This window comes from Meles meles, chromosome 5 (genome assembly GCF_922984935.1).
Source record: "Meles meles chromosome 5, mMelMel3.1 paternal haplotype, whole genome shotgun sequence".
Classification (NCBI taxonomy): domain Eukaryota; kingdom Metazoa; phylum Chordata; class Mammalia; order Carnivora; family Mustelidae; genus Meles; species Meles meles.
The window spans coordinates 9,385,450-9,397,126 of NC_060070.1; the positions used below are offsets into that span (position 1 = coordinate 9,385,450).

The 11,677-nt window shown below is 49.1% G+C and overlaps 1 protein-coding gene and 1 non-coding gene across 2 annotated transcripts in view; both read right to left on the bottom strand.

The window, feature by feature from the left end:
* The window catches only part of TMEM181 (transmembrane protein 181), a 70,629-nt gene extending 59,160 nt beyond the window's left edge, over nt 1–11,469 (bottom strand). The window contains exon 1 of the mRNA XM_046004585.1: nt 11,309–11,469. Coding sequence (XP_045860541.1) covers nt 11,309–11,439 — 131 coding nt within the window. The 5' untranslated portion in view covers nt 11,440–11,469. The remainder of the gene's footprint in view (nt 1–11,308) is intronic.
* Nucleotides 9,367–9,477, bottom strand: LOC123942859. The gene has a single exon (XR_006818495.1). It is a non-coding gene; the product is annotated as a U6 spliceosomal RNA (small nuclear RNA).
* Nucleotides 11,470–11,677: the final 208 nt, after the last annotated feature.

Genomic DNA, 11,677 nt, shown 5'->3' on the forward strand with positions numbered 1-11,677 from the left:
CTCGGTCACTGTTACAGCTCTCTGAAGGATCCCCGTGTACAGCAGGCTTGGTAACCAGTGGTCTGGGGCCCTGGCAAGAGATTAGAAACCCACGCTGAACTGGTTCCAGCTCCTTCCTGAGATCCAGGGCCATTTCTGCCCTTTGATTCTGTAAATTATCTCTGTATCTTTGCAATAAATTCCTTCTTTTTGGCTGAAAGTAATACTTGCAGTCAATAGTCTTTTTTTAAAAATATTTTGTTTGTTTATTTATTTATTTCAGAGATAGAGAGAGCATGTGGCGGGGGGAGAGAGGGCAGAAGGAGAGGGACAAGCAGACTCCATACTGAGTGCAGACCCAACGTGGGGCTCAATCCCACGACCCTGAGATCATGACCAGAGCTGAAGCCGAGAGTCAGATGCTTGACTGACTGAGTCCCCTGGCACCCTGCAGTCAATAGTCTTAAACGTTGTTGTACCCTATCTTTGAAAAGTTACAGTGAATGCCTCTAGGTGTCCCTGACATTGCCCTCACCATGAGAACTACAGCAAAGTCGTCGTTCCTACGGCGACCTGAAGGACAGTGTTTGATTCTGCATTTCACCCTGCAGGACACTGAGGATGGACGGCCATGGGAAGAATGCCAGGTCCGGAGCTTCTCGACCATTCATCACTGAGCTGCAGGTGTGCTCGCCCTTCCCAAAGGGACTTTTAAGTAATCTCTGTTGGCCTGGATCAAAATTACGGGCCCTCCTCACCCAAGATCATGGGGTTGCAGGCCGGAAAGGCTGGACAGCTCAGCGGGCACTTGGCCCACACTCCATGTCCTCCTTCACCCCACTGCACACACGTCCACACGACACTTACACCACACATACACACACCATACACATACCACAAAAACACAGACCATCCACACACACACAGGCCATATACATACGCCTACACACACACACACACACACACACACACACACACACACACACACTTTTCCCAACCTGAACTTCATAAAGCTCAGGTCACTTGGGTGACACTGGGATGACTGTAGTCCCCTCTGCCAGGGAGGCTATCCCTGGGCCACCCCCTTCAGGCGCGGCCCCACTTTCCCTCTGTGGTCATGGTTTTAGAGCCAGGAGGGATCTGAGATCATTCTCTGAGATGTGCGGACCAGACTTCCACGAAGGCGGCGACAGAGCCAAGCCGAGACTCCGTCCTCCTAAGTCTCGCTCATCAGTCAGCTGCTAGTTTAGAGAACATCCGGAGGGAATCTGAAGCCGCAGCCTTGCATCAACACGCGGGCGGTCCCGTCCAAAGAGAGCCTGGTGGGGGTGGAGTTGTGTCCCCAAAAGATGTTGAAGTCTTGCCCCCCGGTGCCTGTGCGGTGGCCTTATTTAGAAATAGGGTCTTTGCAGATGATCAAGATGAGGTCAAGGGCGGGCCCTGGTCCACTAGGCCTGTGTCCTTACAACAAGGGGAAAATGGGATGCAGAGACAGACGGACGGTGAGGGAAAACAGAAGAGCAGCCGCGTATGAGCCAGGGAATAGCTGAGCCCCCGAAGCTGCCAAGGCGGCCAGGACAGGCCCCGCCCTCCCAGCCTTGGACCGAAGCAGCCCGCCGACACCTTGATCTCGGACTTCTGGCCTCCAGAACCGGGAGACACGAAACGTCTGCCGTGTAAGCCGCTCGGTTTGCGGTCCGGTGTCAACGCGGGCCTAGGAGACAGACGCAGAGTCGCCGGCTTTCCTGAGTCAAGCTTGGGGTGTCCTGGCCCAGCTCGGGGGCCTGTCCTCCTCTGACACATGAGGCTCTTCTACTCCGAGAACTGAGTCGTCGCTGCAGCTGAACGAGGACGGCCCCGGAGAACTTTCGGCAGCTTCCACCTGCTCTGCTCCCAGGAAAAGAACATCTTCACCTTTTCCTCTCGATTCAGAGCAACATGCAGCTAGCTTTAAAGAAAAAAGATCAAAAACTCTGCTGCCTGGGCCGAAGCTCTGCTCACAGGAAGGCACAGGTTAAAATAATTAGTCTTCCGTGACCCGCCAGCAAGAACACTGACGCATGAACAGCGAGTCTGCCATTTGGACCAGAGGCGCCATACACGTACCAGCGGCGCCATACACGTACCAGCAGCTAGTTCAAGGCCTTCGGGATGCCCCTTAAGCCCAGGATTGCACCACCTGGAAACACCAAATGATAAAACACCATGGACTGGGTCTGCTGGTATTGCATAGTAATCGATCTTTCCAGTGTTAAAACAACCTTGAGTTCCATAGCACAAGGTCCACTTGTTGGTAATGGCGTATCATCCCTTTTTTATCACCCTGTTGCTGGATTCAGTTTGCTAGCTTTTTGTTTTGTTTGAGAACTCTTCTGTGTCCATGAGAGATACTGATCTGTGGCTTTCTTGTGATGTCTTTGGCTTGGTATCATGGTGATAGTGTCTCTTTTAGAATTTATCGGGACCAACACTTATCTAATGGCATTCCCTTGTAGCCCTTTCTTTTTCTGTGAGGTTGATAGCAATGTTCCCTCTTTTATTCCTGATTTTAGTAATTTGCATCTTCTTTTCTTGGTCGGTCTAGCTAAAGGTCTATCAAACCAGCTGACCTTTCCATAGAACCAAATGTTCATTTTATTCATCTTCCCTATAATCTTGATTATTGTTTTCCTTCTGCTTGCTTTGTTTTTTTAAATATTTTTTAATTATTTATTTGACAGAGAGAGACAGTGAGAGAGGGAAACACAAGCAGAGGGATTGGGAGAGGGAGAAGAAGGCCTCTCACTGAGCAGGGAGCCTAACTCGGGACTCAATCCCAGGACCCTGGAACCATGACCCGAGCCAAAGGCAGAGGCTTAACGACTGAGCCACCCAGGTGCTCCTCTTCTGCTTGTTCTGGGTTTTCTTTTCTTCTCCAGTGTTTTAAGGTGAAGGTTAAGTATTGATTTGAGCTCTTACTTCTTGTTTAATGTGGGCATATATGGCTATAACTTTCCCTCTAAGCACTGCTTTAGATGCATGTCAGGTGTTCTGGTATATGGTGTCTTCATTTCATTCATCTCAAAATCCTAATTTCCTTTGTGATTTGTCTTTTGCCAAGTAGTTATTAAGGAGTGTGTTGTTTAATTTCCACATACGGGGGGTTTCCCCAAGTGTCTTCCTGTAATTGATGTCTCATTTCTTTCCATGGTTGTTGGAGAACTTTGTTTGATTTCAGTCCTTTTAAATTTATTACATCTTATCTCATGGACAATTGTATGATCTATTCTGGAGAATGTTCCATACGTATTCTGCTCTTCTTGGGCACAGTATTCTGTGGATTTCTACTAGGTCTACTTGGTTTATATTATTGTTCAAGTCTTCTATTTCTTTGTCAATCTCCTGGCTAGTTTTTCCATCCATCACTGAAAGTGAGTATTGAAGATTCCAACTATTATTTTTGAATCTTCTACTTCTCCCTTCAATTCTATTAGTCTTTGCTTCATGTATTTTGGGGTCTGTTGTTCACTGCATATAAGTTTACTGTTGTAAACTTATCTTCCTAATGGATTGATCTTCCTAATGGATTGATCTTTTTATCATCATAGAATATCCTCTTTATCTCTAGTAACATGTTTTGTTTTTTTGTTTTAAAAGTTATTTTACCTGATAGTAGTCTAGTCACACCAGCTTTTCTAAGTTTGCTGTTTGCATGATATATCTTTTTCTATCCTTTCACTTTCAACTCATTTGTAACTTAGAATCTAAAGTGTGTTTTCTATAGATAGGATATAAAGGGATCTTGTTTGTTACCCCATGTGACAACTTCTGCCTTGTTATTGATAGAACTGGAGCTACGTCTGCCATTTTACTTTTTATCTTCTATGTGTCTCATGTCCTTTTCGTTCCTCTCATCTTCCTTTACTGTTCTCTTTTGCATTAACAGAATATTTTCTATTGTAAGTTTTATTATCTTTAATAATTTTCTGCTACATATTTAGTCATTTTCCTGGTGGTGGCTCCAAAGCAACCACTGCCCAGCAAGCAATTCCCAGTTTTACTGGGAGCTCGCATGAACTCTTCAGTTCATACCTTCTACCTATTAAACATTGGTCAAATATGCCTGCCTGTAATTTAGTGAGATATCTTCTGTTCTCTCTCCCCCATTCGTGCTTCTAATGTAACAGATGTTAGCTGAGTATCTATCACGTGATGTAGTTTGTAGCAGGTGCCCATGACATAGAGATGGGTAAGACATTACCTTAACACAAAGGAGAGGGCTTGGGGACCCTCAGGGCAGAAAATAATCAAAGAGGGGACTTATGTGTACATATGATGTTGCTCAGCCGCAGGAGGGGGGAGCCTCTGGGTCAGACAACCCCCGAGGGCAGCAACAGTTTGGGGTCTCTCATAGTCATGGGGTTTGCCATATCTATGGCTAGCAGGTGCTGAGCACTGTTTCACAGGTATACATAGCAGGCAGACTCCAAATGGCTAAAAATATGCATCACAGGGTTTATGTAGAGCAACTGGGTATGTAAGAATTTGAGTTAGGCACCCATAGGAGTGAGTTAGGCACCCACAGGAGTGAGTTAGGCACCTGCTATGAAATAAGCTAAGAAACAAACAACATGGGAGCCAACATACAGGGACCATCCTTAACTCATCTATATGACAATACGGTAGGGGAAGAAGGCAGACCAATACATGTTGAAGAAGACAGTGTGGTTGCACCCATGAGGACAAGAGAGGATAACCCATGGAACAAGAACCCAGAGCAAGGGAGAGGAAAGCAGTCAAAAGTTGTGGGGGAGGGGTGCTGCCCTGGGAGGACCACATGAAGGCATGGGTATGTCTGAGGGCACCTGACCTATCCTGGTGCCCACTGCTGGCCCCTCGTACATGTGTTTGCTTAGGTCCTCGGTCCAGGGCCCTTCTGGGGCCTATATCTTGTTCCAAACAGAAAACCAGCCTTCCTCACTGAGCCAGATTTGTACATAACTCTACACTCTCAAGTTTAATGAAATTATTTTTCTACCTTTGAAGTGATGAAGATAAAGAAGCTAGTTCTAAAATTCTGTCTCTTCAGAGATACTTAGCCTTTGCTCCCACCAACAAAGACACAAAAGGAGAGAGAGAGAGAGAGAGAGAGAGAGATCAATATTCTATTTACAATGACTTGTCCCCAATAACTTGAAAACAAGGAGAAAAGTTAGCCAGCTGAAATATTAACATTAAAATCAGTACAGATGGGTCAGGTCAGATGGGCCATTCACATTAAAACCAGTACCTGCATGCAGGTTTGCCTTAAATGGAAAAAGTGGTTGTCAGACCTTTAAATCTGCCTGTCACCTGAACAGATGCATTCACCTAAAAAGGGAGGTTGGCCAGCCTACAGGTGTGGGAAAAGCCCAGGTGATTGTTGACAGTGGCCATTGGGCTTTGTATAGGGAGGAGCCTTAACTTAACTGAACAGATGCATTCACCTAAAAAGGGAGGTTGGCCAGCCTACAGGTGTGGGAAAAGCCCAGGTGATTGTTGACAGTGGCCATTGGGCTTTGTATAGGGAGGAGCCTTAACTTAACTTACGGTTTCTGGCATTCCCATGCTGATGCCGAGCCCGTCCCGCTGGGATGGATGCATCAGGCTCTGCCAGCCGCACGCTCTTTTTTTTTTAAAGATTTTATTTATTTATTTGACAGAGAGATCACAAATAGGCAGAGAGGCAGGCAGAGAGAGAGGAGGAAGCAGGCTCCCTGCGGAGCAGAGAGCCTGATGCGGGACTCGATCCCAGGACCCTGAGATCATGACCTGAGCCGAAGGCAGCGGCTTAATCCACTGAGCCATCCAGCCACACACTCTTAAACGTTCCACTTGCCGCTCTTGGATTCTCCATCCTGACTGAGATTCAGCCCAGGCAATGAAATCAGAGTTCTCGAGGGCAGGGCCTGGGCGTTTGTATTTTTAAACGCTCCCCCATGTGGTTCTGATGTGCAGCTAGAATTCAGAATCCCTGATCTGGTTATTTCCCCAGGCTGTGATGCCAAGCCCCCGTTATCTGGGTTCTGCTGGGTCTGTACCAGCCAATTACACAAACTGGCATTCTGATTCTGTACATTATCCAGAGCTTAGTTAATGAGAAACCTTCCCAGAGAACAGGTCCTTCCCTCTCAATGCGCTGTCTAAGATAGGCCAGCAAGACTGAGAGCTAGCCCCTGAACCTGATGAACTCACCGAGGTGATAAAACGTTACTTCCAAAAGTCTTTTTGGGGGAGAACACCACCGGCATCCCTTTCCTGGCCAAAAAACTCAAGCCCATCTTCGTTGTTCCTATATTTTATTATTTTTGAAGAATTTATTTATTTGAGAGAGAGGACAAATGAACAGTGAGGAGGGGCAGAGGCAGAGAGAAAAGCTGACTCCCCTGAGAAGGGAGCCTGATATGGGGCTAGATCCCAGGACCCGAACATCATGACATGAGACGGAGGCAGATGCGTAACCAATTGAGCCACCCAGGCACCCCGTTGTTTCTGTGTTTTAGAGAGGTAAAGTAATAACATGAGAAACAAAGTTGGGTTGGCAAAATGGTCAACCACAAATTCTCTAAGAACTGGGCTCTTAAGGAACTGTATCTCTCGTCCACTCTTCTTTAGCTGGGGACTATTTTATGGGCATGGCTGACTGCCTGCTCAGCATCCATTCCCCACATCTTCTTCCTAACAGCACTCCAGCGGGGCTCTGCTGTCCACCTCTCCCTTGAGGACATGGGCCTTGGGGGAAATTGTCTCCACCTTCAGCTCCTGGGGTGCTCTGATTTGCCTCTGTCTATTTCCATCCTTGGGACTCAAGAAAGAGCAAGGGTCCCGATGTCACCAATGAGACACACGAGTGGGTTGTTACCAGCACCCAGATCAAGAAGCAAAATAGCACCTGCAGCCAGAAAGCCCTATCCTGCCCCCTTCCACTCACTCGTCCCTCAAGGGTGACCACTATCCTGATTTCCAACACAGTCATTTTGCCTGCGTTATCTTCTTATTATGGAAGCAGAATCCAACAGTGTCTACTCCGTGTCTGGCTTCTTTTGCTCACATTATGTGTGTGAGAGACTCATTTCTATCGTGTGGAGCTGTAAGTTGCTTACTTTCATGGCTGTAGGGTATTCCATGATGGAATAAGCCAAACTTATTGCTATTCTTCTGTTGATGAGTGTTTGGCTGGTTTCCGGTTTAGAAGTATAGTGAATTGTGCTGTTATGAACATTCTAGTCCTTATCTATCGAGGACACATACACGCATTTCTGCAGGGTAAATGCCGAAGAAGTGTTGCTGGACTGAAGGCAATGTATCCATTCCACTTTAGGAGCTACAGCCAAATGGCCTTCCACAGCCCCACATGGGACCGGACCGATTTTCCCTCCAATCTACAGTATGAAGCTTCCATGTCTTCGTCAACACGTCTGTCTTCTTCACTGTTACCATTTTGGTGGCGGGCAGAGATGAGATTCAAGGAGCCCTGCCGCAGGCTTCAAGTTATCCCTTCTCGTTTAGGTGAAGCCCGCCGGTTCTCCCCATGAACGTGAATGAGAAGCAATAGATGAAATGATCACTAGGAACTAATTGAGACCAATGGCCACCAGGTTAACACGAAAGGACTTGACATCATTAAGCTGCTGGATCAACAAACAACTCAATCCATTACCTCCAGGCTGCTTTGCCTTTTCTGTTGTTTACACTAGAAAGCATCTTCCATGCTCTTTTCAAAAGCTCTTGAGCCTACCACATCCTTCCTTCATTTTCTGATGTGGAAACTGATCACCAGTGAAGTAGAACCGTTACCCCAAGGCCAGGAAGTTAGCAAAGGTTAGACTTGAGACGGAGACTCGGGATTTCAGATCCAGCCACTGCTCTGCCCAGCAGGAAAACCTCTCAGTTTGGGCAAATGACTGCAAGTGCTCTGATCACATAGGCGCCGTTTGTCAATGATGCCGAATCACATGGCTAATATGCCAATCGCCATTCCAGCTAACAGAGGGACCAACCATCTTTGGCAAACAGGCATTAGCAGCTGTCTCCTTGCTGCACCCTGTTCTGAGGAAACTGTCAGCCACATGGGCAAGGCCCAGTCCTCCCGGGGCAAAGAGACTGGTGCTTTTAAGTCACAAGTCACTAATGAGGACACGAAGACAGTGAGAAAAGCAGGAGCAGAAATTATAGTAGCAAGTGCTTCTTCCAGCGACGCAGACGCAGGAGCTGTAACTATCATCTTCCCAACTTGGAAACCCAAGAATATTTCGCCTAGTTTTGTAAAGGGACAACCCACTGATATAAAAATTCAATGGCGCAACGGAAGGCAGTTCAAAGACCTAAAGCATCTCTTCACGATAAACCCGTCTTTGTGATTCAGCCTAACTGCTCTGCCAACACACCATATCGTAAATCATTCTGCAGCCGACTTGTCCTCGTGGCAGCAGGGCAGACAGAATTCATCACTTTCCCCCTCCAACCATGGTAAATTCGTGGTCTTCAAGATCCAGACCAACGAATGGAGTTGCCCCAGAGCCCAAGTTCAGACGCTTGCCGTCGGACCAGCAGCCACACTGCTCCTGTCACTCCCCCGCTCCTGTCACTCCCCCGCCACTTGAAACTCTTCAATGGCTTCACACTGGAATTCTAATGAAATTCATACGTTTCGGTCTAGCGTTCAAGGCTCTCTCTCTGTCCTAGGCCTGTCTATCTCTCTGACCGTGCTGGTCTTCTTCCTATTCCTTGAACATGCCGTAGTCCCCCCCTTTTCCTGTGGTTTCACTTTCCATGGACGCTTCAGAAGCAGCCAATCCCCCTTCTGCTGTGTGATCAGCAGGTCAATCAGCCTTGTGCTGCCTCAAGACGCCCACGTCATTCTCCTCACTTCATCTCACCACATAAGCATTTCATAGTCTCATCTTATCACAAGAAGAAGAGTGAGTACGGGGGCACAGGGAGGGCTCTGTCAGGTTGGCGTCTGACTCCTAATATCGGCTCAGGTCATGGTCTCGTGGGTCATGAGAGCGAGCCCCTCGGTGTCAGGCTCCGTGCTCAGCACGGAATCTGCTTGAAGATTCTCTGCCTCTGCCCCTCCCCCACTTGCACATGCGTGTGTATGTGCTCTCTCTCTCTCTCAAATAAATAAATAAATCTTAAAAAAAAAAAGGCGGGTGAGTATAGTACAGTAAGAGATTCCGAGAGAGACCACATTCACACAACCTTACTACGTAATTACACTTGTTCTATTTTATTAGTTGTTAACCTCTTACTGTGCCTAATTTATAAATTACACTTTATCGTAGGCATGTATAGGAAAAACCACAGTGTATCTCACATTCAGTATTATCTGTGGTTTCAGGCATCCACGGGGGCCTTTTTTTTTTTTTTAATATGTAACGCTTCACGAATTTGCAAGTCATCCTTGCGCAGGGGCCATGCTAATCTTCCCCGTATCGTTCCAATTTTTATATATTGGTGCTGCCGAAGCGAGCACCAGCTGGGGCCTTAGAACATGACCCCTGCAGCAAAGGAGGGACCACAGTACCATGTTTTTATGGCCTCAGGGACTTTGGGCTTGTACTTCTTCTTCTGGAACTTTCTGCCCCAGCTCATTGGCTAGCGAGCAAGTCATTCTTCATTCCCAGTCAAATGTCCAAGAGCCTTCTCTGACCAGTCTCTGGAGTAACACCCCCCTCACTCTTTTTCATGGCACTTAGTCTATTGTCTTCCGAGTGCAATGGGTAATCACTCGTTTATTGCCTATAAGCTCCATGACACCAGGGACCCTGTATCTCCACCCCCTAGGATGGCAGCAGGAACACAGGAGGTCTTCAATGACTGTTGGTAGGATAAATGGGTGAATGAATGAAGGATACTCCAGTCGTGGATTAACCAGTGGTGTGGCTTTGTTCTCTTCTCTGTTACCTGAATTAAGACCATCTAGATATTCACTAGATCCTTTGCCAAAGAAATGTTCCCAAGACAATAAAACACAGAGAAAAAAATAGAGTGAGGAGAGACTATTGGGAAAGGAGACAGGAATATACATTAAGCCTAAGATTTAAAACTATCTGTGTTTTGTCTGTTTTTTACCACACTGTCGGCTGTCCTGGGGGGCTTCATGAGGCAGACTGTGAAGTCCATCTCCAGCCACACAATAGCATCTTGGGATTACATATATTTTTAAACGGGCTTTTCCATTTTTGTGACCAATTTTGTGACCAATATATTGGTCAGCCACTGGGAAGCCACAGGACTTTTGAAAAGATCTGGTAAGTGTGATACACGGTTCTCTGAGCACATACTTGACTATTGGGGTTCGCTGGATAAAACAAGTATTCCCCACTTCAGAGACAGCTGTGCAATCAACTGCCCTCCGCAAGCACGTGGTGCGTAGTCCAACATCTCTAGAATTGTCACCTTCCCCAAACCTTCTGGTTCAAGCTCCCCATGTCACAGAGGAGGAAGCATGCAAAGCGGAGTTAGCAGATAACTTTCTCATATCACGGAGCTAGTGAGGAGTAAAGTCGACCTCAACGGGAGACTCCAGACTGGGTCCTTTCACGACACCACAACACATCGGCTAAGGCTAAGCCCAGCCATGAGCGAAGGAGAGGGTTTCCCAACGGAACCGCGAAACACAGGAAGGGGCAGGCCTCCTGCTGGGAGAGTCTGCACGGAGAGGGCGACAGAGACAAGCCCAAACCAACAACTCGTCGGGGCGCGTGCGGAACCATGACCCCCACAGCATCTTCGCCCAGGTGCGGTTCAGCCCAGACGCGTCTGCCTCCGGCGCTCAGGAGCACCCCAGCCGCCGAGATTTTCCCCAAAGCCTGGGGGCCCCGAGTACCTCAAAAGAGAGGCCAGGGCCTGCCCTGCCTGACCCTGGAGAGAGAGCGATCCTCTCCCCAAACCAGTACTCAGCAAGGCCTGAAGCCCGTGGGGGCGGTAGGCACGCGGGTGGGGGGGGGGGGGGGTGGTAGGAGGGGGTGGCAGGGAGGGAGGAAGAGAGGGAGGAGCAAAGCAGGGACGAATGCCCGTGGGTCCCCGTCTCCGGATTTGAGAATCTCGGCTCCGGTTTCTAGGGAATGGAAAACAGCTCTTCACCCCAGCTCTCAGGCCGGCCACAGCCAGAACCCACAGACCAGCTCCCTCTCCGCCCCTCCCCGGGCTTGACACTCGCAGGGGGAAGGGGCGGCCCAGGGGCGGGACCCCGCAGGCGGGCAGCGCACCCGGGTCCCGGAGTAGGGCTGCGGGGGGCGGCCCGAAGCCCCGGGTCTGCGCCCCCTCCCCGCAGCCCGGCCCGCCGGCGCCCGCCCGCCCCTACCTGTAGTAGCGGTCATCTTTGAAAGGCGTGAGGTCCTCCTTCAGCTCCCGGTACGCCTCCTGGAGTCGCTTGCACAGGTGCTTGAGCTCGCTGCAGAGCGGGGGCTCGAAGGCAGGGTACTCGGCGTCCATGCCCGCACCGCGCCCGCCCTCCCGGCACCGAGCCCGGCGTCCCCTCCTCCCGCCGCTCCGCCCTTTGTACTGTTCCTTCGGCCCTCTCTCTCCCAGCTCCGGGGATCGGGGGCTGCCTGCGCACTGGGCGGGACCGAGAAGGAGGAGGAGCAGCTGGCGGGGGAAGTGGGAAGGGGGCGCGGAGGAAGGGGGGCGGGGCGCGCTCAGGGCGCCGCCGCGAGATGCGGGGAGCGGGGCC